The sequence below is a fragment of the Rissa tridactyla genome, chromosome 4 (genome assembly GCF_028500815.1).
Source record: "Rissa tridactyla isolate bRisTri1 chromosome 4, bRisTri1.patW.cur.20221130, whole genome shotgun sequence".
Classification (NCBI taxonomy): Eukaryota; Metazoa; Chordata; class Aves; order Charadriiformes; family Laridae; genus Rissa; species Rissa tridactyla.
This window is the reverse complement of record NC_071469.1, coordinates 41,647,055-41,674,382: the sequence shown is the minus strand read 5'-3', so window position 1 is coordinate 41,674,382 and position 27,328 is coordinate 41,647,055. Positions and strand designations below refer to the sequence as shown.

The window sequence follows — 27,328 nt, the reverse complement described above, 5'->3', positions numbered from 1 at the left end:
GAAACTGCCTGGCGTTGACTCTGTTGGACATGGGAGAAGCTTCTAGCAGCTTCTCACAGAAGCCACCCTTGTAGCACCCCCATTACCAAAACCTTGACACGTAACCCCAATACAGTAGCGAAGGAGGAAACCAGGAATTTATTGGATTGGTCACCAAATTCAGACACCCTTTTTTGAAAAGCCACCTGATGCTTGAGTGTGTGGTAATGGCCCAGTTGGCAGCCAAGCTGAGCTGGTCTAGGAGTCCAGAGGGTTTGCTCTCTCGATTTCCTGTCCCAAGGGAACTTGCTTTGCGAAATCAGCATTTTACTGTGTATCCTCCCTATGGATGGCCATCACATTTTCTTTCTCCTTCTTGAATTTTTAAAAAAAAAAAAATAAAAATTAAAAAAGGACTACTCTAAGGAAATCTCACCGCTGTGGGACTACTTAGTAGGCTGTATAGAGCGCTCTGTACTTAACAAAATATGCATGCAGTGAGTCATTATTCCTTGAGTCCACAACTTTGAGTATTCATCACAGAGATGAGGGGCTTATGTGAAATCTGGCTTTTTATACACACAGCACACAGCTGGGGAGATCATCTGCTGGGCATGCGTCCTCATTACATGAGCTTTTCTCCTCTGCTCTGCTGTGTGCATGCACCACTCATGGAGATGGGAGAGCCACCTCATAAAAAAGAAAGAAAAAGGAAAAAGAAAAAGAAAAGAAAAAGAAAAAGAGGAAGGAAGGGAAAGAAAGAAAAAGTTGCTGTATGAAAGCAAACTCAAACGGTGTGCATGCGTGACGTTCATTGCATAAAGCCTTAGAATGGCTTTGTCACAATACCTAAGCTGGCCCCAGGGAAATGACGTCGGTGGGGTTTTTTTCCAAATTTTTGCAGACAAGCAATACTGAGTAATTTGGAGCTCCTGGAATGGAAAAACCATAAGCAATGGTAATTATTAATAGGATTTTAAAAAGCAACCCACGTTCAGGAAGCACTGGCTGCTTTTGAAAATCCCACCTTCTGTTTTGTAGTATATGAGCAAGGAAAAGATCAGAGCTATGAATCAGCTGTAGGTTTAACTCAACAAATTGAACAAGCTTTGCAAAGTTCCAGGGGCCCAGACAACACCTGGTTCAAAAGCCAAATTCGGTCAACCTCTCCAAAGAAAATGCAACAAAATCATTGTGATGAAATCTTAGCCGCGCACCAACATTTACACTAGAGACATATCGTTTAAAATCCTCCATCCTTCAGGCTGGATTAGCGGGGATTGAAAGGGTCTGGGGAAGGGAAAGGAGGCTTGCTGGCATTAGTACAGGATATGGGCAGAACAAGCACTGGCAAAAATGAAGCTGGTTTGTCTTAGGAAGAAGAATTAGAGGTGATTTTTCTTGCATATTCCTGCACTGATGGATATAGCAGAGGTTGTCCAAACTCTTCCCCCTATCCCGTATGCCATCATTTGAAAGACAGAGTTTGGGACCAAGCCAAAAGCAGAGGCAACACAGGGAATGGGATTTCTGTGGTCAGAGTGCAGGAGCAGTTATGACTTGAGAGTCAAATTGGAGGAGGGATAATTTTGTGGTCATTGGTGATATCAGTAGGAATGCAAGTTGCAGTGATGGCAGTTAATCAATCCTCCTATTCTCCGTTGTGCAATGGTGATTTTCAGGGGGCTGCTGGCCCCAGGATGGGGATTTGAAGCTTGGGGCTATTTTTCCAGGCTCTAGGATCTCCAGTCCTACTTTTCTCCTCCTTTCCATCCCCAGCCAAGGCAGGCTGTGCACAAAATGCACCAGGGACTGATCTGAACATTAAGGATGGGCAGGGAGTGAGGGGAGGTCGAAGCTGCAAGGCCACGTGTGGGTACGGAGCTGTGGGAAGGGGGGTTCGCTCGGACATGCAGATAGCAGAGCTGGGCTCCCCCATGGCCCGTGAGGTCGGAGGGTGTCTGCCCGGCACACGGGTGTTGCCAGCAGGGAGGCAGCAGCACGGTGCCTGCAGTGTGTGTGTGCTTGTGCGTCTGCTTTTCCACGCGTGTGTGTGCATGTGCGGTGGGTAGCAGGATGAGGGATGCCTGCTTCTCTGCTGGCCACCAGGCCTTATTGCCCACACGCTGAGCCGTGAGCCACTGTGCTGGCGGCTTCTGAGCCCCTTGCTGGTTTGCTGAGGGATCAGAGCTAGTTTTGTCTAACTTCGCTTTGCCCAGGGTGGCCTGCCATTCATGCCTTTGGGTTAAACAGAAAATTGGCCAGTGTCGCTTGCAGGAGTGGGGCTTTAGCCTTTCTCAAGGGCCATGTTGAGCTTGTTCAGTGGGTGAGAAAACTTTGACTCTCTAATGTCCCCATTCAACTCTACCTTCCTCCACTGTTGCTTCTCTGTTCCCTTCTCGGCTTTATGACACTTACTATTTTTCCGTCCACAGCAAAACAGTTCACATCAAGGTAATTGATGATGAGGAGTATGAAAAAAACAAGAATTTCTTCATTGAGCTGATGAGCCCCCGCATGGTGGATATGAGTTTACAGAAAGGTGTAGTACTGGCCCTCCAGACTAACATTAACGTTCTTTCCTCTTCTCTTCCATCTCCTTCCTCCTCTTCTTCTCTTTCTCTGATGTCTCTCTGTCTCCAACCGCTCTGCCCTAAACACAGCTGTGCGCACACACCGTGTCACATGGTACCCATGGGGGGTGGGTGATGCTGGGGCTGGGGAGAGGCAAAGTGGGGAGGGGGGACAGAGAGAGAAGGTTGGAGAGCAGTCCTGCTTGTCCATATCTCTGCAGCAGCTTGAGAGAGAGAGAGGGACCTTCTGCCATCCCCACTGGAGGGTCCAAGCAAATTTTGTAGTGTCAGCGGGAAGATACTGGCTAGAAACACATCCAACATCTCAGGAGATCATCGCCCAGCCCTGGTCCTACAGGGTGTCCTGGTCAGACCCGTGGTAGATAACGACAGGAATCGAGGCCTGGCAGAGAAGCAGCTCCTGTGATTTCCGAGAAGGACTCAGCAAAGGCTGTGCAGCCCCCGGTCCGGTTGCCACGGAGTGGCTCTGGGAGCAGGAGAAGAGGGCAGGGAGGAGCTGACGCCCCGCTTTGGTTCACCCGAGGGCTCACAGCAGCTGTGTGTGTTGCAGGGGTGCTGGAGGGAGCCAGGCAAGCTGGCGGCAGGGAGAAGGGGCTAGCCCCGCTCTAGCACCCAGCATATTTCCATTCCAGCATTAGAGGCATTTTAGTCCCATTGTTTCGCCCTCAAGGTCCCAGCAAAGCTGTCCACTCCCAAGGAAAGCTGCATCCTCACTCAGGGAACAAGTCAGGGGGAAGAGGCAGATGCTATCAAAGAGAAAAAGCAATAAGATGTGCCGTTTTAAAAATGGAAATTAGAAATATCAGCCGCCTCCGCAGCTGACAGAGCTGTGGCCTGCCAGCAGAGACCCATCTCACCCCACTGGGGAATGTCTGTGAGTACCCATCTCTCTCTGTTCTCCTCAGGCTCCCAGCCCAGAGTCCCTGCAGATTTATTATTAATTGTAAAGGTAGCAGAAGCAATTGATCTTCCAGCTAAAACACAGTGGGTACCCCGGGGTGGTCCCTGGTGATTTCCAGGCAGACGAAACCCTTGCCATTACCATGTGACACTGAAAAAAAATGCGCTGCAGAACTCGCCTCCCACTAACCATCAGCAAGGTCCGACCTCTTCCCCTTCCCCCTCCCTCCTCACCCCCTCGCCAGCCCCATCCCTCCCTGACACCCTCCCGCTCCCCAAGGAGCAGCTGCGACGGATGCCCCATGTCCAACAGGCACACCGCCCCGCCGGGGAAGGGGCTGTGTGCCGTGCCAGGAGCCCACGCCGCTGCCGCCGCTGCTGCTACTGCTGCCGCCTCGCCTCCAGCCGGCTGACCCTCTGTACACGGTTGTCTCTCTTGTTGTCCCTACAGGAAGACCGTAAGGGTTAAGATAGTAGATGAGGAGGAATACGAAAGGCAGGAGAATTTCTTCATTGCCCTTGGCGAACCGAAATGGATGGAACGAGGAATATCAGGTGTGAGATACTTTATGAAAAAAATGAAAAAAAGAAAAAAATCAGAATCAAGTCTCCAAACCCCAAATCCAGAAAATATAACCCTCTTTCTCCTCCTTCCCCTCCCTCCTTTTCTCCTCCTCCTGTAGATGGATCGACTTCTACTCTCTGCCCTCCTGTATTCTCACTCTCACCCTATTTCGGTGTCATCTCTGCCTTTAGAGCCCAGCTTACTTCTGATCCTCCTTTTGTGCAATGCTTGAGCCTCTGAGGCTGTGTTATTTTGATTGGGTCTCCGTGTCTTGATCTGTTTTTGTTCTGAGCACACCTTTGCTGTTCTCCCCTCTCCTGCTCCTTTGCCAGGGCCTTGGGGAGTGTGAAAGGCAAGAGAAGGGCGTAATGCATGGCTGCCCCTTTGGCTCCTCCTGTACACCCCCCGTCCTTCCCTCTGTTGTTGCCTGCCAGTGGCATTGCCTTGGTGCTCTTGGGTCCCTATGAGGCGCGGCGAAAAGCCCATGGGAGAAGAGGGAAGGTGTGAGGTATCTCATTTTGCTTTTATTTTTAAAAATGGTTTTCCGTGTATTTCATCTTAAAATTCCCTTAGTGTGTCGCAAGCAATCACAGCCTGTTGTGCAGAAGGTGTGGAGCTGTGCTGAGGTCCTACATCATCAGCAGTGAGAACTAGGATCTCCCAGCAGAGCAGGATTATAGTGGGAATAAACCCTGATTTACGGTTGTGCCTTGCATAGATGTATCTTTGTCCTTGTGCTATACGCATTTGACCCCTTTGTCACTGAATGAGTCTTGCCACTGTCTTCGCCAGCTTTGGGGTGACCCAGGAGGGCCAAGCTTTAAACAGAAGCACTTTACAAAAGGGAATTCAAATCCACCTTCTGGGTGTCTGGTACGCAGTTGAGACAGATGTGTGTGCCCACGGGCTTATTTCTGCTCCCATGTGCTCCTTCTCTGGAGATATTCAAAACACACCTGGATGCGTTCCTGTACAACCTTCTCCAGGTGAACCTGCTTTGGCAGGGGGGTTGGAATAGATGATCTCCAAAGGTCCCTTCCAACCCCTACCATTCTGTGATTCTGAGCTGCTGCAGGTGATGGTGACACCTGGCAGTTGCCCGTACATCGCACAGCTTTCCCTTGCTGAAACGTCTCCTGTCTCTTATCTGGCCAGCAGAGCAGCTGCCCTCTGGCCAGTCCGAGCTCTTGTGCATGGCTCTGTGGGACATTGGGGACAGACACAGCTTGCATTAGCATGACAATATCATCTAGCATCCGTGGATTTGTACAATGTAAACCCGAAGAGGATTCATAGTTTAATGCCCTTAGACCATCTCCTGCAGCCTGCAGGCAATGAGGGGAATTAGGTTTCACTGTGTGTCCAGCAGAGGCCCTCAGGTTTCACCAAAGTCCAACTGCCCTTGAGCAGAAGCAGTGACCAACCTGCCATATCCCATGGGCATATGTCCCAGTGGTTAATTGCCCTCCAGGGTGAAGATGTGTGAGCACAGCTTCTAGGTAGAAGTTGTCTGGCCTCACCTTGTAGCCACTAGTTATTTTCCTACTTTCCTCCATCAGACGAAAGAACTATACAGTGTGCTGTACCTTCTGTGTAGGTACCTGCTCACCGTAGCCATATTACGGTCAAATTTCTTCATGGAAGTTTGAGGAGATTAAGCCCTTTGAATCTGTGTCAGCAAAGTCTTCAGCCCTAGATCAAAGTCTTCAGCCCTAGAATCACGCCGGGATCTGCTCTCCACACATGCCCCTTCCCATCCACAGGACTCCTACCTCCATCTCAGCAGGTACAGGAGGAAAATTATCTGCCTCTGGCTTTCTCCTGCTTATGCACTTGGTGGCTTGGAGCATCACACTGAAGTTTCTGCCTAGTTGTCTGCTCTCTGTGAGCCCTGCATCCTTTTCTAAACCAGTGAGCTTTCAGGATACAGAGTCAGGATTGGGATGGTTTTTGTGTAGTCCTGCATTTCTTTTTCCCGTATAGGCCACATTGCAGCTGGCTGAATAAAAACACGTATTTGAAAAAAAATCCAGATAGCCCCTAAGGTCGTTCAGTTGTAAAATGTCCTCATTATTATTGGGACTACAATGCCGGTTTGCTGTATTGTGTGTGTCTCATTTACACCAGCATGAGTTGGAGTCAGTGGGACTGTGATTTGCAACAGGCAGAGAGGAGATTGGAGCCAGACTAAATGATCTGCAGCACAGAGCGAGCAGGCCAGCCGTGTCACTTGCCGGAGGTGAGGGCACAGCCTCAGATGGACCCTCTTTACCTGGAAGAATTGAAGGACCATGCCGAGGAGGAGATGTGGAGCCCTGGTGGGCCTTGTTAGAGAAAGTCAGAGCAACGCCACGGTGGGTTTAAAATCTAAGAGGCAAGAGATTAAAATGCATTTGTAAATGTTGCTGGCACAAGGTGGCACAGTCACTACACTAATTCCAGGGCATCTGGAAAGATCCTCAGCTCCATAGTGCTGCATGCCATGGCATCTGTGACGAGTGTACCTTATACGTGGGGTGAAGAATACAGATCTACGTGAGGTTTTCCCACTCCAAACATTGGGAGTGATCGACAGCGGATGTTGTTGCCAGCAGCTTCATGGGGCAGCTGGCTCCTGGCGGAGAGGAGGCAGCCTGGGATGCACAACCCCTCGGCAAGCGTACAGTGTCGGGAAGGGACGCTCGTGTTCCTGTCGCCATCGTGCTGTTGGAGGGGCAGAGTTGGGATGGTTTACTTATCGCAAAGCCCACGCATGACCCATACAGCCCTACAGGCTGCTGCATGGATGCTGCCATTGCCCCGCACCCACAGACAGGGGGAATATCCCAAACTGCAGCTGCCTGACTGGGACTTTGTTTGGTTTTGTTGTGGTGATGCTTGGGCCCCGATGTGACTCACACAGTGAGGGCACCACACAGCTCCTGCCTCTCTGGGGAGGTTCGGGCTGGGCTGCTTTTGAAGAAGAGTCTCTCTGGGTTTCAGCTACCCACACGTTTGTTTCCAGCACTGCAGAAGATGTGGTTTTCTTGTTGGTGTGTCCTCGTTTTGTTGTTACTCCCCACTTAGCTCTGTCACATTGAACCGGTGCCTAGGGAGGCTGTAGGAGTATTGGGTGTTCTCAGACGGCTCTTTGTAGTGTCTTCAAAACATCTCTCCAACCCAGTTGGGACCAGGGCAGCGCTGGGTGCCTCAGCTGACTGGCAGTTCTGTTTGGAAGTAGTCTGCAATCCAGGTCGTGCACAGCCAGACAGTGCATTGCAGTCTCGCTAGCTTTGTGCCAAGGGCCTGCACTTGCCCCAGGACCTCCCCGTGCAGAGGGTAGCTGCTAGCTTACCTTAAGGATACAAGCCAGGTAGCAGTGATGAAATTGGTGAGGAAGTGTGGTGCCCTGAAGGGAAGGCAGAGCTGACGGCAGCATGGGTGATCAGGGGAGTGGGAGCATGCTTCTCAAACCAGCTTGGGGCAGAGTTTGGATGGTTTACTTTGGATGCAGAACTTGGTCTGGAGTCCCATGCTATTCAAATCCCATGTGCTGTCCCTGAGGGTGGCAGCGGCAGTGGTTTCTGATAGACAAGCAGCAAAAGAGGACAGCAGGTGGGAACAAGGTTTGCTGTCATAGGGTCGATTTGCATTACTGGCTGCACTGTCCCATGCATGTGCTGGTACAAAGCAGTTGCCACCAGTCAAGGGAATTGTCTACTTGCCCTGACTGGAGATCTGGGATAGAGGGCAATGATCTTGGCTTGGGCTGCACAATTAGGTGAGGCTGAGTATCTCCAGGAGGGTCTCTGCGAGGACCAGAGCTCAGCAGAAAATTCATCCTATTGCTCTTGCTGTTTGCACCTGCAAGCACCTTACCAGGGAAAAACATCTCTGCTCAGGAAGGTACCCGTGGTTGTCCAAACACAAATTCCTCTCTTCAGGTTGCTGAAGACTTGCAGAACACGTAACGGCCACTGAAACAGCCTTTTGACTGAAACATTTTGCATCATCTGCAGATGCCGCTCCTCACTGTTCACCCCCAATTATATCAGCACCATGCTGCTTTGAGCCTTGGGGCACTCAGTTGTTAACTTTTGCCATAAGGAGAGCTGACCGCTCCTGTTCTTTATTTTCCCCCCTATGTAGATGTTACATCTACAATACCAAACATTATCTTGCAACCTATTTGTTCTTTTTCACCAAGTGCTTTCTGCAGCTGGAGTTTTTCAAAGCCTTTCTGATCATCCAAACAAGTCACATCGAGTAGTTTTACTTTACCAGCACTTTTTGTTGATGTGCACCAATAATTCAACTTGATGAAGCTAGATCTGCGATGGGTATCTTGCCAGCTGGTCTGTGATGAAGACCAATACTGACTCAGTAGTGGCATATCAGATGCAAGGAGCACTGGCAACGATGGCGCTTGCTGCAAGCTGATTATATCAAAGTGAATGAGTGAAAAGGAACCAGAGGGACTCTCATTCTCTGCTTGGCAAGGATGGTAAATGTTTCTTTTCTTTTGCCTCCTGGACATCTCTCAGGTTTCCCGATCTTTTGTCTTTTCTGTTTCTAAGAAATGAACCTCTAAATCCTTTTTTGTCTCACCTTTCCTCCCTATGTGCGGTGACGTAAACTGAATCCCTCTCTACTGAGCTCTGCGGGGCTTTGAAACCTCCCAGCACCCTGAGCCACCTTTCTGGCCATCCTTTTTTCAGCACCTTTTTAAAGTGTTCCTGCAGTGAAACGAGTCTTTTCCTTTATGACAAGATGCTGTCTGCTGGTTTGACTCTTGCTCTCATGGCAGCTCTGGTGTCGTGTCAGCTCACAACTGGGACCGAGGATTTTACTGCTGTCAGCCCAGCGGGATTTTGGAGAAATACTTTCTTTACACGTCAGCTTTCACACTTTGTCTGCAGTCCTGGATTACAAGAGAAAAACTTGCTTTGCTTTCCCTTAAGTCTTCTGCTTAAATTGTGGTTAACCTTAGTGTTGATGGAGCCCAAATGGCACGTGAGGCTACTTTGGAAGATTTCACTTGATAGCAGATAACGGTGAAAATAGCATTTGGAAAATTTTTTTTCATAAGGGCAATTGGGATTCTGCTCATGAGAATTCAGCTTGCGGCACAGCAGTGGAAGATTCAACCTCAGAGCTGGTGCATGAAGGCTGAGTCTTGAGGGTTAGGCTTTGTAAAAGGAACAACATCCTTCCTGCAAAATTTTGCTTCAGAAAGCATGTCTCCCACAAGATACGACTTCAGTGGGAACAGGAGCACAGATGGCTGGCCAGCACTATTAAACAGCTTGTTGGCATGACCTGGCTTGCGAAGTTTTTGTCTGAAGTCCTCTCAGCCCTCCCAGCGCAGAGTCAACCGGTGTGGACAAATCTCATAACACATCTCCTTTTAATCAAGTGTCAGCATCCCTGACGGGAAAGCGTCGTGCCCCAGAGGGAGGATGTGGATGGGAGTCACGGAGTAAGGATTAGACTGCAAAGGAAGAAGTATTCCTAGCTTGGATCGATCCAGCAAGTTATCTATATCAAAATATTGATGAAATAATGTGACTTGGTACAAAAGTCCATGCCTGGATAAGATAAGCTGCATCGATACGTGAGCACATGTGCTGCAGATTTTTGAAGTGTGGGCAGATGCTGCGAAACTCCTTCTTCCATCAGCTGCTGTTGGGAATAGCAAAGAAATGTTAGATTGCTGTTACCTCCTTCCCCAAAGGTTTAATAATTTGCTTGCAGCTCTGTGATTAAGCTGAATGCCCCTGATTCTCCTGATGGAGAGGAGGAGTCTCTTGGAGTCTGCAAGAGCTTTGCTATTGACTTCAATAATAACAGCATTCAGGCTAATGCTGCAACATCTCTGCCTTGTTTAGCCTATAAAAAACCATGTTTATAGCTCTTCACAGTCCGTTAGGGAAACAGTTTGCTCACCTCAGTGAGCAAATCTGGAGGCAGAGCCTGTGGACACTTACATCTGGAAGATGAGGGAATCCTTGCCTCTTTGGGGAGCTGAGCCCGTGGTTTGCATCGTCACCGAGCTCCTTTGGGTGCCTGTGAGTGCCCTGTGGTGTGATGGAGGGTGTCCTCAAAACCCAGCCCCCTCTCCTTCATTTCAGCTCACTCTGTAAATCCCAGGCTTTTAACAAGGATCCTCGTATCTATGCAGTGGTTTCCTGGAGTCTTTAGGGATATTGATTAGAAAAGATTTATGTTAATGAAGAATGAGTCCAGAATAAAGCGTGCAGCATGGTCAAATCTCTCTCTGAGGTAAACAGCAGAAAAAGCTATTTCACTGTTTAGAAAAAGACCAGGACACACATTTAGCACAGGATTTACAGGATTGCCCTATTTCTGGTCTGCTCCCCTCCTAAGCCTGGTTCCTCTTGGTTTAACTTTCCTGGGCCTCGGTAGAGTTCAAGCAGGAGGGAATTCAATTCCCGATCTGTACCCCACACCAACATGCACATCCCAGCAGGATTTCTCTCCGAAGTACATCGAAAACATGCAGGTGAAATCATTTATTAGCAATTAGCTTTCTTAGCAGCTAAATTCAGGTCTAAATTGTCCAGTTTCAGGAGTGGCAGGGGAAGCAGAGTTCATGCACACAATTTTGGCTTTGCCTAGTGAAAAACAGACCTGCGGGGCAGAGAAATCCCAGTAAAGGAAAAACAGGGATCCAGAGCTGAAGGCTTTGGGTCCCCTGAGAGAGTCAGCATCACCTGCCCTGTCTGCAGGCACGGGTGTGTGTCTGCGCTCACGCCATGCAAGGGTTAGGTGAGGGGTACCCGGGACTGCTATTTTGGATTGGACTGAGGAGCTAATTTTAGCAGCTCCCTGTAAGAATATGCATGTCAAGCCTCTGAGACTACCTGAGATGCCAGCAGCAATGTGGTGGCCTGGCTTGGCCCCAGGAGGAGCGTGACGTGCAGAGCATGAGTGCAGGAGAGGGAGAGGTGCCCTGGGGAGGGACGGAGAGATGCAGCCCAGGCTGGGAGCAGCAGAGGGAGGCTTGCGGGATGGGAAGAGCACAGGGGACATCGATGGGGCTGGTACAGGTACAGCATCCCCAGCTGGACTGTCAGGAAACATCACAGGTCAGGGCTAAGGGCACATTAGCAGATGCATGTGCAGGAAGGAAGCTTTAGGCCGTGAAATCATTTTCGTGCTTGCATGCACAGTATTCACTCAGAAATATAAAGATAAAATAATCCCTCGGCTTTCTGCATGCTGTATTCTTGATGTTTCATTCATAGCTTTATAGGCTTCTTCAAATATTCATGTATCATAACATAAGTGAAAGGGAGAAAAATAGTTCTTTTGCAGGCTCAAAAGCAAATGGGGAAAAAAATAAACTCAAATCCCAGAGCACTAGAATAACAGTTTTAAAAAACATGAGGAACCAATGATTTTTTTTTAATAACCACAGTAGCTTAGGGGCCCAGTAATATTTCATTATATTAAATTTGAAGACCGGATCGACCCATTGTCCTAATGCTTGTAATTGCAAAAGGCAAATTAAATTTTCCCACATTGTCTGGAGAACCAGAAGACCATGGAATTGTAAGGAGGCCACAGGGTAGTATGGGGCTGCAACAGGACGGAGCTACAAGGAGACTCCAGGTTCGTGCTACAAGGGGCAGTGATGGGCCTGCTGGAGGCTTCCAGGCAGGGCTGTGTGGACGACAGGAGGTGGCGTGGGCAGAGCAAACATCCCATTGCTTCTCATGGCTCTGTGGCACTGTACGTGCTACAGAATGTATTCACGAATGGTTCCCCCAAAGGTTTTTGACTTGGAAAAGGAATTTACCCTTAAACACGAGGGATGCTCAGCAAGGAGCCTCTTCATTGCCCCTTCTCCTTTCACTGCGCTTCTACCTGCCCGCATAGACAAGGAAGATCTCCCTGACTGCCCACGGTATTTCCAGCTGGGAAGATGGATAGGTGGATGAAGATCTTGACTGGTAGGATGCCCCTCTGCAGGCTGTTGGGATAGCTGTGCCCGTGGGTGCTGCCTGACAGAGCAAAGACGTGACTGGGAGCCGGGACTCAGGATTACTTTCCCCAGCTCTGCCACTGATGCGCTGTGCAACCTTTGACGATTCGCTTAGGAAATCGCTTTCAAACCAGCAGATACGATTAGGTGCCTCTGTATAAAAGTGCCTGCTTTTCAGAGGCCTGAACCGGCAAGCCTGGGTAAATTAGCACTTTTGGACTCCGGCCCACTTCTGAGTTTGCAAAATGTTCCCTTTAGCCTCTCTTTGCTTGCTTCACCATCTGTCAAATGGGGCTGTTAATACTGACTCAGTCTTTGTACAGAGTTTTAAGCTTCTGAGACTAAAAGTGCATGATAATAAGTGTTAGTAATTACAAGACCGTCATCACATGCAACCAAGTGTTCGGGGACCACTTTGCTGTTTGAAGGACAGGTAGAAGTCAAAGCTAAGGCACAGAGCTGATGCTTGGCCCCTCTCATGAAGAAGGTTCAGTATTTTGGCTATACAAACTCTCCTGTAGTTTGTTTGAAACTTGGATGCAGGCTGTGGCTTTCTAGGGATAACACCAAAGAGGGATCCAGCCGGATGTTTCTTTGTGACAGCTCTGGTGAGTGGGTAAGTCAAGGCAGGGGAAGGCCAGGAGGTCACAGCCCAAGGCAGCAGGAGGGCTGGGCTGTGCCTGTACAGAAAGTCAGGGTAAGATCATCCCTTGCAAGGATCTTTGGACCTTTCTCCTCCGTTCCTCCCACCTCTAATCTCACAGGACCACGCAGTCACATCTCCCGGGAGGTACATCCCGCTGTGATGACATTGCACGGCATGTGCCCCTGCGGCGCTGCCGGGCAGATCTGCAATTGGGAGCAAAGAGAGCCAGGGGAACTCAAAGCGGTGATCTTTAGGTGTGCCTGTGCTCCTCTCAGCACCCTGACCCTCTGGGAGCAGTGCCAGCGGGGCACAGGATAGGCATAGGTGAGCCAGGGCATCCCAGGAGATGATGCACGGCAGGGTTACCTGCTGCCCCATTTCGCACTGGAGGGCAGAGCCCATTTTATCAACACCTTCCCCTGATGATGCTCTTCTCAGTGAGCTGCCCGTGGCTCCCGGCCACCCTCTCTTCTCAGACACCCATGGGTTTACCAGTGCCTCCCCAGTTGTGCCGATCCCCATCACAACCACACACTCCTGGCTGAAGTGGGGACACCCCCCCCAGTGCCTTCGGGTCAATTCGGATCACGTCAGGCCCCGCTAGCAAGCATAACCGTCCTCCCCCATTTTTCCCTTCCCCTCCTCGCTACTCCCTGCCTGCATCCCATCCCTCTGCCTTCACTGGGGGGGTGAAAGTGTGACTTTGGGGAGCCAGTGCCCTGGTGCTCACCAGTGCTGGCCAGCCTGCTGCCCGTCTCACTGCTGCGAGGTCTGCTCCCTGCCTGTGCCCGGCATGCAGCCCCGGCCAGCTCGCACGCCGCCTTGTGCCACGTCCATTGCTCACTGACAGCTGTCATCTGCAAAACCGCTTTTCCCCTGGGATATTAACTTTTTCCCTCTTTTCTTCTCTCTCCCTGTCTTTCTCGTGTTCTTCTCTCCCCACAGCCCTGCTGCTCACCCAAGGTAAGTGCTTTTTCTCCTTTCCTCCGCCTGCTCTGGCTCTGTTTTCATCCCCGTTGGTCAGGCCGCCCACTCCGTGTTTGTGTTTACTGTGTTGTAGATAACCCCAGTTCATGGTGTTCACGTCCAGCAGGAACTAGTTAAGAGCAATGCGTTAAGAACATGACAGTGATTGATTGACATCTAAGAGCCTTCCCCATATTCCAGATTTTTCCCCAGGGTTTTGGGAAATGACACGGTCAGGGTTGCAAAGCAGAACATGCAGCTTTTACTGATCTGGGGCCATGGCTCGACCCTCTCTTCGGGCAGCTCTGGGGCTTGGGTTGTGCTAATGAACCAGGGAGCACAGGGCTTTTCTGCAGGGGGGCAGCACTCCTGGGGCACGGGACGGCATTGCCCGGGGTGGGCGAGGGTGCAGGACTGCGCAGGTGTCCCCTTCTCATGCAGGATCAGGCCATGCATCGCCCTTCGGTGCATGCACCTGGGTGCTCTCCACCGCCCGTCCTGGGGGGTCCCGGGAGTGCGCCCAGCGCCAGGGCAGCGCTGCCAGGGCATGATAAACATCAGCACCTTTTCCTTCTCACCCCCAGCTCTAGCTCTGCACTCTTTGTCTCCTCTCCCTGTGTCAGGTTTTTTCTGTGCATTAGTACTGAGCCCCCTCTTCCTTGCCCGAAATCCCCGTTAATGCCGATCTCTCTTGATCCCACTGCGGTGCAATGTTCTTATTCCACCAATTCCAGAGATGATTACAGTTGAATTTGCACTAAAGCAACATTTGTCAAAAGCTAAGGGCGGGCACACAGGGTGCAGAGAGGAGCTCGAGTCTGACAGGTTTGCAAGCAGAACTGAAAACCAAAGCGTTCATCACGCCTGAGCTGTGCTGCAAATCAAAGGAGAAGCATCTGCCGTGCAGGCTTCAGTCTCTGCTGCTTTTTGGAGGATGCCAAATCTGCTGCGCAGGGGATGGCCTGAGCCCATCGGATATTGGGCTAATTAGGAAATTGCTCGTGGCAGGCAGAAGTCCCCAGCTCCCCAAATACCAGCTTAGGGTGTTTACGGAAAACTCCTCGGAGCGGTTTGGACGTTTTCCTTTGTTACTTCTTCAGGTCCGGGAGGACTGGAAATAAGTTGAGCACAGTCTCCTTCACAGTAATTTCATTGCTTTAATTCAGTAGCTGCCTAATTTGATCAGAACCCCAGGAACCAAATAATTTCTATTAAAATAACATAACTTTCCTCCCTCTGTTGTGATACAGCCTGATTGCTTTTGGCAGCCGTTATTGGAGAACTTGGTCACCAGCTATGGAAAGTTGCTTTCCAGTTAAGGAAGAAAAGCCTCCTCTCTGTCTGGGAGGAGGAGGCGGGGGGCATCCCTGGGGTGTCCCCCCCTTGCCAGGCTGTCCTGAGGTGCCTTCCATGTGTACAGCATGTGCTTGGCCCATGGTTTGAGCTCTCGGTGCTTGGCCCCCGTGCATGCTTCAAGGTATCAGCCGGCCGGTGAGCAGAGTCCTGCTTGCCGCAGAGGCACGTGCTGGAGTGTCGCTCAAGCGGCAATCACAGCTAATCAGCAGGGAGAGAAGTGACGTCCTCGTTTAGTCTGTGTCATGTTAGATTTAGATTACACGGACGCGCAGGAATCTTTGTAAAAAAAGGGCATTACTGAACGTTTCAGTGGAATCCGTTGGTCCCGCTCCTCGTCCCCTCCCTTCGGGAGCAGCTCGCACAGCTTTTCCCAGGCAGCATCCCTTTCCCCAAGGCTGCATCCCTGGGAGTGCTGGGCACCCTGGCTCTCCTCCGCGGCCCTGGGGTGTTCACCCTCCTATGGCACCTCTTCGTCAGCCCCCGCAAGGCCAGCAGCAGCACGGCCTCCGCTCACTGCAGCGGCCCTGTCTCTTTGCAGAAGTCCTGGGATGCTCAGATGGATGAGCCCAAGAGAAAACACCTCCCTTGTCCTTGCAGCCCTAACCTGGGGGTACATGGGAGATCCTGGCTCTGCCCCCGCCACCTTGCAGAGCCCTCCCTGGGAAAACAGGGCTGTGAGTTTTACACAAGGCAAAGTAACTGGGCAGGGGAGAGCCTTTGGCACAGGTTCAGCTCAGCATTTGTTTCCTCTCCGAGCCAGACTTGCAAGGCTGTGCAAAGCTTTTGAAAGCTTCACTTCGCTAAGCGTCCAGTGCCAGCTGTTGGGGCTGCAGAGGACCACAGTAGTACTGGGTACCCGTGGAGTGACTTGAGAGGCAAACCTGGGTGGTCTTTTTTAACTGCTTTAATGCATAGCCTTTAGTTTTGGCACTGGCAATGATCTCTCCATATACTCTTTATACTGTTAAATATTTGATACCAAAGTGCATGGCTACTCCAGTTGTCCCTGCCATTGCCAGCAGTGGATGCTGCTCCGGCTGTCTTGCCAGGCTTTACAAAAGCCACTGAAAGCCTGAGCAAGTTTGCAAGTTGGCTTGCAAGTTTTGGGGCTCAGGAGGCTGATGTCTTTAAAGGAATGAGAAATTATCTAAGCAGTATATACTTGTCTACCCTCATCTCCACATCTTCACTCAGATCAAAGAAAACATTTCTAAATACGTTTCTTTACTTAGGCTTTAAAAGTCATGGGTCCACTTTGTGGTGGGAAAGACTGGGGAGCGGAGATGGCAGCTGACTGGCCTGTCGGGGACAGTCGTGTAAACAGCAATCTCAAGGCAGAGCCAGCAGTGGAATAATGCGCAGTTCCCAGCCCTGTGCCTTGACCTCCCTCTCATGAATGTGCAGCGGTTCCCAGTTAGCGTTAAGGACGCTGGGGCATGTATATGGGATTTATCACGCCTCAAAAATAGCTTCCAGGGCTAAGTAAGCAGATTCCTCCCTTTTTTAGAAAGCAGCCTAGGCTGCCGGTGCTTGTGCATGTGCATGTGTTTCAGTAAAGGGTATATCCATATGCTAACCTCAGAAGCCACAGTGTCTTTTAGCCAGCAGTCTTCCCCAGTTGTGACTGACGGCTTGACAGTGCTCTGGACAGAGGAACTCATTCATGCTCACTGTTTACTTTGTTTAGCCAGGATTATGTTTTATTGAGCCGCAACAAAAAAAAAAAAAAATCCCTTTTTAATTGTCGTTTTAATTTCTTCCTAGCAGTGCAGTCCCCAGAAGGGGTGACCTTCATGCAGATATATGCCTGCCCTAGAAATGGATGGAAACGAGATAGCTCTAGGGGTGTGAAATGGCCTTCATAGCAATCTTTCATGAATACATTGCTGGTTTTAATCCAATTTATTCAGCAAGTGAGAGGGAATACAAACTGGTCCGCGGCTGTTTGGTAGTCTTGCAGCATTGCCTAGGTGATGGGTTGTTACCTCTCTAACGGTGTTCCAGGGCCTTCCCATTGCCTGTTTCAGCTCAGAAGATGTAGTGGCCAGATTACCGCATGGAAATGGGCTTTATCTAACTTTATGATGTGTCCAGAGCAATTCCAGGAGCAGTGCCTGAAGTGAGAACACTGCTCGGTGTTCCCTTTTTCCCCTGGAAAAAAAATAGGAGGAGTAGCGGACCTGCTTACAGTATTTTGAGCCCAGGAAACTGCCTATCATGTGTAGGTCGGAGAGCGCTTGCAAATAGCTGCAGATTAAGTGCCAGGATCGCCCCGCGGGCGCAGGTGGCTCTGGTGCAGGTGAGGAGCTGAGGAGTGAGCGGGGCAGGGACGTGCCCAGCAGGGCTGCAGAGCACCGCAGTGGCAGGACCACAGCTAGGAGCTGCTGGCCCCCCTCGTCTGTCCGACCTTTGAGGGTCTGAACTGACCCTGAATGAGGCAGAATAAGCGAGAGCGTGAAGTGCTTTAACCAAAAAAAACCTCTCCTTGCTATCTTCCAGCAAGCGTTGGGTCCAGCACCCAGCGGGTGTCAGCCGTGACTTTCGCTACAGCCTGGTCAAAAGGAGACTTCATTCTCATTCCTCCCACCCAGCCTTTGATCTTACCAGACCTGTTCGTCTCCCCTGCTCGCAGTATCTCCTCTCTGACCCGCGGGCTCCCTGGTGCCAGGAGCAGAGTACCTGCCGCAGCAGCCCCAGCTTGCCTCACCTCAGCAGCCTGCGCGGGCTCCTGTAGCCCAGATGGGTTGCTAGCACTCGATGGTAGCACAGACCTATGTGCCGGAGCAGGCAGGGTTTAGGGGACCCCTCTCTCCTCACCTTCCCTGTCCCAGGGAGGAGGTGGAGGCAGCCCAGGAGGTCCTGGCAAGCGGCTGTTGTTGCTGGGCATAGCCAGACCTTATCAGGCTTAATTGGGGTTGACAGCAGGGAGTCCAGGGTGCAATCCGCGTTGAGAAGTAGGTACTGATGCTGATACAAACAGAAATCAGGCTAGTTAATAATTAAGCTGTGGCTTGGCAGCATTCACCTTGACAGACTTGACCTTCCAAATTAAAAGTCTGTCTCTCTCCCCCCCCGCCCCTTGTGGTTTATTTATCACAGCCCTTGGTAGTCATCTTTGCAGGCTACTGCGCCGGGGTGATGCGTGACACACCTCACCGATGCCCTGTCCCCGCTTTCTGGAGGAGCCCTCCAATCCCCCAACCCTACGCCTGGTCCATCAGGAGGTGGGAGCATGCCCCACACTTGCTGCGGAGACAGCGGCCTCCTGTGTCTCTGAAGGCAGGCTGGTGCACCCTGCTGCTGGCTGAAGGGCTTCCCTGAAAGGCAGGAGCATCGGGAGTGAGCTCTGCCACTGGGATGTTGCAAGGGTTTATTCCCTCTCGGCCATTGGATCTGTACACACAGGGCTCAACTCAGTCCTCAGCATCCCATCGGAACAGACAGACTGGAGCAGGTTCAGGTGTTCGGCAGAGGTTGGCACTGATTCCTGCTACAGTGTGCTCAGGTGTCCTGAACGGTAGGTGGGTAGAAGTGGTGGGTTCATGTAGGTTTTTTGTATTGCTCTTTCGAGGTGCGTAGATCTCCCCCTTAACAGTATGGTGAGTATAGGTTGGGGCAAGAGATGTGTCAGCTGGGCTCCTAAGTTTGTCCTTCCTGCCACAAAGGGCACTGCCTTGACTTCAGGGGACAATCGGCAGCCTGCTGTTTGGCACCTCTGGGTCACTTGCACGAGTGCATTGAGCAAGATCCAGCACAATATTGACATGCGACTCTTAATTTATGTCTCCTACATTAGGACGGAGGCTCAGTGAAAATACAATGGCAGGTTAAATGTTTTCAGGTGCACCTTTGAAGTCGATTAGGTTTCTGTGCTTTGCACATTCACAAATGTGACTGCTTTTTAATAAGGCGTGACGGAATTACCTCCTTTTTTCAGCATCTGCAAGTTTCCTCTATTAACATTTCTGCCCATTTGGAGATGCTGCCTGTGCCTATTCTCCAGCAGTTTGCTTGCAGCTGACGTTGAAAGCCTGGGAGTGGTGTTCAGTCGGCTGCCCCCATAGGACATCCTTGGCGTGCTTTCTTGGGCACCTGTGTTTCTTCTCTCTGCGCCCCAGTTCTCCGTATTCACCGCAGAGGAGCTGTGTGGTGACAGAAGCGCCTCCATTATTCATGTCTCGGTGGACGTGCTGTCAGCAGGTGGCAGGTCTCCATCGTTGGCCAGCTTGTACCTTCACCACGAGTGTCCTACCTAGGGCTTGAAGGCGCCTCTGGTGGCACGTCTTCCACTGACAAGGTGCCCTCTGAAATAGCGCAAGTCACACAGCCCTTCAGTGCTGTGGTAAGTACCAGTGCCTTCAGTTCGGTGGAGTGCCCGGTCCCGTGCTCACACTGCATCCAGCCTTCAGGCTTAGAGCAATCTGTCCACTCCTTGACATGGATGTATTGCTTGGTTTACTCTAAGAGCTGCCTGGCAAGTGATTGCCAAGCTCATCAAATCAGTAGGTGATCTGTGAGTGTCTTGCAGAGGCAACAAAGCCACCTGCCAGCAGCCAAAGGTCCTGCCTCTGGCCGTGGACACAGGCATTCCCATGCAGCCTGCCCGACAGCCTTGGGCCTGGCACACAGTCAGAAGAGACACAAGAGATTTTCTTCCTCGGAGGAGGGTTTCGGGTATTGCACTCTCCTGCCTGGCACAGGTACATAAACCGTCACGAGGAAGATGCCAGGTTCTGGGATAACGCCGTGTTGGATACTGCTCCCTGCGGGGAGGGGAAGGCTCCCCTGCTTGCAGCTCAGCCTTGCCTAGGCAGCTGATACCTGCGTGAGGCTCCGTGTTGTCTTACCACGCCAAAGGCTTTTGTCAAATCAGTCAAAGTGCAGACTGAGGCTACCTTGCATCTATTCTCCTGGAGTTGTTAAGCCGAGGAAATTCTGCCCGACATTCCCCGTTTTCAGGGCAGGTCCTCTGATTCCAGAGATTTGCTTTCTGTGCTGTGCAACTGCAGCCAGTGGGCGAGAGCCCAAGGGACCATGCTGCCGGCTGTGACTGCAGCTTTCCTCAACCAACCCCACCAAAGGTTGTAGTGAGCCAGACTGTCACCGACTCCGGGCTTTGCAGCCCTGCTGGGATGGGTGCCATGCTGTTTCTCAGCTCGGTACCATCAGCATACGTCAGCCCGTGCTCAGCTCATCTGCCAAGTGGGCCTTGCAGAGCTGAGGTGCCTCCTCCCCTGAGCTTCAGGTTATGGTGGAGCTCAGACAGGAGAGACCCACATATGCGGCACGGCAACTGATACATAAGCATCTGCATTTTCAGCAATGGATGCAGCTCGACATCTTTGTACACTTCCATGTAGAAGCAGACTGGACTTTCTTGATCGCTGCCTTGGAAAACGTTTTGTCTAATTCCCTGCTTAAATGAATATAAGTAACTTGAATCTTGTTGTTGATGATCATGAGGTCATGTCTCCCGAGTGTTGCATGAGGCACAACATTTGTTTAGGTTCACCCCTGTTTCTGCACTTGTCCATCTCAGCTGTCCCCTCCCCTCTCTGCTTGGCCTTTGCCTGCAGTTGCCCCCTTACCCCTCTGGCATCCTGTATTGCCTGGCTGCTCCAGGTGCCATGCTCCCTTCTCTCAGTATTTGTAAACTTTTGGGGATTCCCAAATCCAGAGTACACTGTCTTTGAGCTAGGCAGTGATGGTTTTGATCACTGATTTCAAATGATGGAGGTAGTTATTTCTGCTTCTGTGATGGGTTATAATAATGTCACCTGCGACAGGAGTTATTATATATTTTATAAACTCTGCAGGTCTTGCAAGGCTTACAGCCTTTGCAATCAATCCAGCTGGATTGATGAAGAGAAGCCAGGGTGTATAACTCGACTTCATGGAGAGTTGATAATTTCTGTGTGATTTCTGGTGCAAAGTATGAGATCTGTTGGAGCCCGCGTGGGATTAATCACATTTCAGGCATTACCTGGGCTGTTTGTAAATGCTGCAGGAAACCTTGGGTAACATCTGGTCCACTGCTTAGCCAGAACAAGATGCTCTGCATTTGTGATACCCCTCCCGGGTTCTGCAGAGCTTCAGCTCCTGCTGCCAGGCTCAGCTGGGCCCTGTGCTGCAGCTCTGACTGGTCAGACATGGGAAGGCTGGGCAAAACACAGCTTCTTTCTTGACATGTCAAGGCTTTTCAGAGAGCCCATCGACACATGCCTGCACTTGAGTGTCTGGGTGGGAGAGGAGATCTTGGTCAGAGCTGGGGACATTGCCAGGGCACTTTTCCTGATGGTTAGGCGTGCTCCTTCCCATCCGGGCAACCAGAACTTCCCCAGGCTCCTCCTTGGGTTTGCTGGGGCATCAGCAAGGTGAGCCTGACACAGGGTCATCTCAGCGTGCTGCTGACCTGGGGTCCTGGTTTAGTCTCCTCCAGCAGAAACTAAACATCCAGTAATATGAAAGAAAAAACCCACTTGGCTCCTGACTTATTTCTTCCAGTTCATTTTTCCAAATGCTAGGAACATGTATCTGTGTGCATGGGTGGTTGTGACAGAGCGTTAGATCAAGCACTGAGTGGCACAGGGTGCCAACAGTGATTTTCTAATCAAAGGGGAGTAAAAAGATCCTGTCTCTTGCTCCTTCAAACCATGAAACACAGCAGGGTGTCAAAGCTGTCTGAAAAGATGCTTGTGCCAAATGGTGGAATGAGTCGGTACCTCGGTCTCACCAAGGATGTGGCTGCTGCAGGGGTGATGGGAGGGCATATGTCATACAAGAGCACCAATACAGGCTGAAGAAACATTATGGGTTTGGGTTTTTTTAATAAATTAAAACCATGTTTTATACGTTCTCAGTGATTAGCTGATATTCAGAAATCTTCGTCCTTTGTTTCTGTGGTCCAACTCCCCACCACTCCCCCCAGTCACTCTGTGCACTTAGCAAGCTGTGAAGGGGCTGCTCATGAAGCCCATGCTCAGGCCCTGCAGACAAGCCTCCGCGGTGCCCTGGTGCTCCAGGGCTGCTGTCTACAGCTTGGTGTTGACCTTGTTTTCACAGAAGTGGCTGAGAGGAAGCTGACGGTTGAAGAGGAGGAAGCCAAGAGGATTGCAGAGATGGGCAAACCAATACTTGGCGAGCATCCCAAACTAGAAGTCATCATTGAAGAGTCCTATGAGTTCAAGGTCAGTAGTTGTCCCAGGGGTCCTCCAGGAGGGGAAAGCCATGTGGCACTGAAGAGCAGCTGTGGAGAGCAGGACCGAGGTGGCAGGGGGTGGCCGCTTTTTGAGGGAAAGTGTTGCTGGAAGAGGAAAAGGAGTATGCAATGCAATAAGGCGTCGGGGAAGCCTACAAGAAATGCCAGGAGATGTAGTTGCTGGTAGGCAGAGGTGGAGGGAGGAAGGCAAGGGAGCCTGGAGCTCTGCTGGAAGCAGATGGAAGCCAGCGTGTGGGAGAGGGCAGGAGCAAAGCTGTCTCTAGTGAGGCAGGGGTGAAGGAAAAAGGAACCTTGTCTAAAGTAAGGGGTGGCAAATAGGCAGGCTCTGGTGAGGTCTGAGTCAGCCTGTCCGGGGAGAAGGTGGGCCCAACTTGTCATGGCCTTATCTGACTGGTAGGAGAGTGCTTGTTGCACCTCCACAGTTTGGGAAGGGTCCGTGAGATCACAGTGCACTGCAAGATCAGCCTTGCCCACTAGCAGCCAGTTTAATTGCTCTGCATCTTTATTCCCACCACAGAGCACCGTGGACAAGCTGATTAAGAAGACAAACCTGGCTTTGGTTGTAGGGACACATTCCTGGAGGGACCAGTTCATGGAGGCCATTACCGTCAGCGCAGGTGAGGGGGACGTCAGAAAACCCACACCAGCATCTGCAGGGCTCATGCGGCCTGGGATGAGGTCTGTCTGGGCTCAGGAAACAGCATCTGCCTGGTCAGTGATGCTCAGCGGTTGCGTGCACAGTGGCCACCAGCAAAGCCAGTCCAAAGAGCTCCTTTGCTCCAAATATACTGGGCTTTGGCAGATGCATTGGCTGGGAGTCCAGGAGATCCATCCTTTGGTGCGGAGCCGTCCAGGAGGCCAGTTTTCAAAGACTTTACGTCTGCTGGCAGTGGTCCTGCTGCTTCAGTGGTCTGACCACCAGCATATAGGCATCAAAATCCCATCCTGGCTGGGCTGCTGGCTCCTGGTATGCCCAGTGCTGTCCTGGTCAGGTAGATCCTCCTGCTGGAAGATGTGCTGTCTGCCACGGCCAGTAGAGTCTCTGGGAGTAGGGAGGGTTACCACATGCAGACAGGAGATGTTGCCCCATGAGGCAGCAGCTGGTGGAGGGAAAGGCCCAGAGACCTGCCAGCTGTTGCCCAGGGAGCTGAGAGAGCTCACCACTTCCAGAGCCAGGCAGCTGTGGAACAGACATTTTAGGCATGTCTGTGCCATTAATGACACTTGGGCACCTTTCTGAACCTTTCCTTGATAGTTTGGCATCTTTCCCGAAGGGCTGTTTTCCACCCCGCCATAGTGCAGGTAGCAGGCAGGTGGCTGAGTGGGAGCTGTCGCCAGTGGCCACAAGGGCTTCTTCTGACATGAAAGAAGAGATGTGGGGTATTCAGATTTTTCATTCTAACAATTAAGAGAAACTGCTTCTGTGGAAACAATACTTCCATCCTTGGAGCAAGCAGGCCTGTTTCTCTCTTCCTCTCTCTCTCTCCTTCCCTTTGCCTTCTGCTCTGTGCTCCCTGCCTGCTTTCTCTTCCTCCAATTTATTTCCATCATCCTGTATCCGCACAAAGACCAGCAGTGCTTCCAGCCTCGGAGCTGACCTGGCCCACCAGGCTAAGGACAGAACCCCTCCAAGGGGCTGCAGCGCTGCTGCTGATACCCTCACACAGATGAGAAATGTCTTGCTGGGGTGCTGCTGGTGCTCTTGTGCAGGAGGACCAAGAGTTTCCCAATTCTATCGCTTTCTGCTATTTTACCCACGTCACTTGCCTGTGTGACTTCATGGTGCCCCTCAGCTGTGATCTCCACAGGCTGACTACATACTGTGTGACTGCCTGTGGATGGGAACGGGGATGGGGATGGGGCTTGTCTCTCTGTGTGTACAACTCACCACTCTGCCACTCACCAGCCCTGCAGGCTCTGGGGTGTATCGAGAGGCAGCCCTCTTGCCAAACCTCACCCACCACTGGGGGACCTGGTGTGCCCTGAGCCCACTGTTGTGGCCAGCACCACTCCTCCTTGTCCCAGGAAAGTAGCATCCCTGGAGCCCTGCACTGGGGGGCCAAGCACGGGCTGCAGCCCACCCCCATAATCTTCACCTGCCCCATCATGAGTGCTGGACCTCCCCTTCCACATTGTTTGCAGCGGGTGATGAGGACGAGGACGAGTCCGGCGAGGAGCGCCTGCCGTCCTGCTTTGACTATGTGATGCACTTCCTGACCGTCTTCTGGAAGGTGCTGTTCGCCTGTGTGCCCCCCACTGAGTACTGCAACGGCTGGGCCTGCTTTGTTGTCTCCATCCTCATCATCGGCATGCTCACAGCTGTCATCGGTGACCTCGCCTCCCACTTCGGCTGCACCATTGGCCTCAAGGACTCAGTGACCGCCGTCGTCTTTGTCGCCTTTGGCACTTCTGTACCAGGTGGGACAGCTGGGGGGGCCGGGGATGGGGTGGGAGGCAAGCCCTCTGGTGGCTTTCCTGCTTCCAGGAAGCAGCTCTGTCATGGGATGGGGTTCAGGCTGGGAAAAGGCTCCACAAATCCCTGTCCCCAGGCAAGGTCTGCACCCCACTTGGTGGCAACACAGGGTCCCTGGACACGGGAAGAGTGGTATGCACCAGAAGTCTGTGTCCCAAATTGGCCAGTGCCACACCTGAGCCTCCCTTGTCCCCCAGACGTGAAAGGTTGCCCATTTCTCCTGTTGGACCCCCAGTGATTTCCCCTTCCCTCCTCTCCTAACCCCAGACACGTTCGCCAGCAAAGCTGCAGCCGTCCAGGACGTGTACGCCGACGCCTCCATCAGCAACGTCACGGGCAGCAACGCCGTCAACGTCTTCCTGGGCATTGGGCTGGCGTGGTCGGTGGCGGCGATCTACTGGGCATCACAGGGGCAGGAGTTCCAGGTGTCGGCAGGCACCCTGGCCTTCTCCGTCACGCTCTTCACCATCTTCGCCTTCATCTGCATCAGTGTCCTCCTCTACCGCCGGCGGCCCCACCTCGGGGGTGAGCTGGGTGGCCCCCGGGGATGCAAACTGGCCACGACGTTGCTCTTCGTCAGCCTCTGGTTGCTCTACATCCTCTTTGCCACCCTGGAGGCCTATTGCTACATCAAAGGGTTTTAGGCGGTGGAGGGACGGTGCCGCCGGGGGGAGGGACCCCCTCCTCCGTTACCTCACCGGACACCAGTCCTGGAAGCGCGGTTGCACCGGAGGGGACGGCTGTCCGTCGGGGGCCGCTGCTGCCCAGATGGTTGGACGGCTGGGCACCAAGAAGGGAAAAACCATCACAGAGGGGGGAAAAAAAAAACCGAACAAACAAAACCCACCCAAAATGATACAAAAGAAAAAAAAAAGAGCAACAATGGCAAGTGTTGAAATAAAACAAAACACAATAAACCCAGCCACTGACCCCATTCAGTGAGATTAAGAAGTTTCAGTCATCTCTAAAGGCCACCTCTCCTGTAGGGGCTTGTCTCCTTCTCCTTTTCTCCTGAGCACCCTTCCGCTGTATGGAGATGTTTTTCTTATTTTTACTGGTTGGGAATCGCAGAAGTCTGATCAGGAATTTGAAATTTTTTTTTCCTTTTTTTTTTTTTTGTTTGCTTGTTGCTTTTTGGTTTGGGGGGGTCACGCTGCCTGCTTATATTTTTTTCTTTTTTTATTACTGAAACAAAAAAATGTTAAAAATCTACTCTAAAGCTTCAAGCTGCCGTCAGTGCTGGAATTGAACATGTGTATTTTTTGAAGCCACAAAAGACTGTGACACAGTCAAAGAACTTTTTCACTATTACCCGTTTCCTCCCTCGCCGCCTTCCATTTCTTTCTTTTTTAAGAACATCACAAGACTGATATATTTTTACTACAAACACAGACACACAGACACACAGTGACAAAGGCTGGAGCATGTAGCATCTCAATCACCTGCCTGGGCTAGGAAAAAAAGGAGGGAAAAAACCCAAACCCCAAACCCCAACCTTCTAATATAATACGTGTCATGTATATTTTGACTGTGGCATTTCTCTTTGTATAATTAACTTTGAGCTTGTGGTACTGCAGGGAGAGAAAATTATGTTAATTTACAACCGATGAAGAAATAAACGGCTATCCGGGAATAGCCAGCCCTTGGGCGAGCAAGGGGTCCAGGGAAAGCGGTACTGGCTCCTTGGGGGTGGTGGGTTTTGCTGCGTGGCCCTCCTGCTCGGAGATGGAAATGAATTGAGGAACCCCTGGATAGCGTGCCCGTTCGTTCCCAGCGCCGTCCCACCCTGAGCTGTGGCGTGGCCGCCCTTTCACTCGTTTGCTGCCCCAGTTTTCACAGCGCCCGCGTCTTGCTGGTGGTCTCCAGGCCATTGAAAGGCTTAAAAACTGCCACCCACATCAGGACTCCTGTAGCATCTCGAGTACCTTTCAGGAATACCCAGATAGACAAAAAGGCATCCTTTTCATTTGAAGTGCATTTCTTTTTAAGGAAAAAAAAAAAAACAAACAAAAAAAACTACCACAAGAGTATGTCATGAATTACATCAATGGCTGCTAATTGAAATGTTGGGTTGGTAATAAAAATAAATAAAAACTATACTTATACCTATCTAAGCAGTGCTATCTAGAAACATATTTCTTAATGGAGAGTCCTGGAAGAGGATGTTAAAACCTTATTCTTTGTAAAGTGTTTTCAAGATGAAGATAATTCATTCTATAAAGAAACAGGCGCTGTAAAAGAAAGCGTTTTCTTCATAAAGTTCCCTATAATAAGCCAAACCCTGGGAGGCAGCGAGTAAGAGAGGGTCTGCCAAAAGGTACGTCTCTGCCTGCTGCAGCGCTTTCTGCTGCCCCAGGAGGCGGGGAGGAGGTGGCCGTAGGTTAGGAAAAAAGCAATGGGAGCAAGGTTGTCACGGACAAAAAAAGAGATGTAACATTATAGCAAGTGACTGGATGAAAGCGATGATGGGCCTTAACACACAGATGAAGTATTTATTTTCATACAAAATGTTTATCAGATACCTATATCTCTATATAAGTGTGTATACACGTAAAGCGGAGAAGGCGGCTCCTTCTCAGGGGAGCAGCAGGAGCTTTGCCGGTGGGAGCCCACCGTGGGTGAAAGCCGTGGGGTTTGAAGCCA

At 51.1% G+C, this 27,328-nt stretch overlaps 1 protein-coding gene across 5 annotated transcripts in view; it reads left to right on the top strand.

Annotated features, from left to right (window-relative positions):
- SLC8A3 (solute carrier family 8 member A3) overlaps nucleotides 1-26,799 on the top strand; it is a 117,311-nt gene extending 90,512 nt beyond the window's left edge. The window contains exons 1-7 of one of the 5 annotated variants that reach the window (XM_054200592.1): nucleotides 2,506-2,521; nucleotides 3,925-4,028; nucleotides 13,617-13,634; nucleotides 22,056-22,180; nucleotides 22,730-22,829; nucleotides 24,355-24,630; nucleotides 24,953-26,799. In XM_054200592.1, the coding sequence (XP_054056567.1) occupies nucleotides 4,010-4,028; nucleotides 13,617-13,634; nucleotides 22,056-22,180; nucleotides 22,730-22,829; nucleotides 24,355-24,630; nucleotides 24,953-25,329 (915 nt within the window). In that variant the 5' untranslated portion in view covers nucleotides 2,506-2,521; nucleotides 3,925-4,009 and the 3' untranslated portion in view covers nucleotides 25,330-26,799. Of the gene's footprint in view, nucleotides 1-2,414; nucleotides 2,522-3,924; nucleotides 4,029-13,616; nucleotides 13,635-22,055; nucleotides 22,181-22,729; nucleotides 22,830-24,354; nucleotides 24,631-24,952 lie in introns of those variants that run through there. The other 4 variants (XM_054200589.1, XM_054200588.1, XM_054200591.1 and 1 more) reach the window with 4 other exon arrangements.
- Nucleotides 26,800-27,328: the final 529 nt, after the last annotated feature.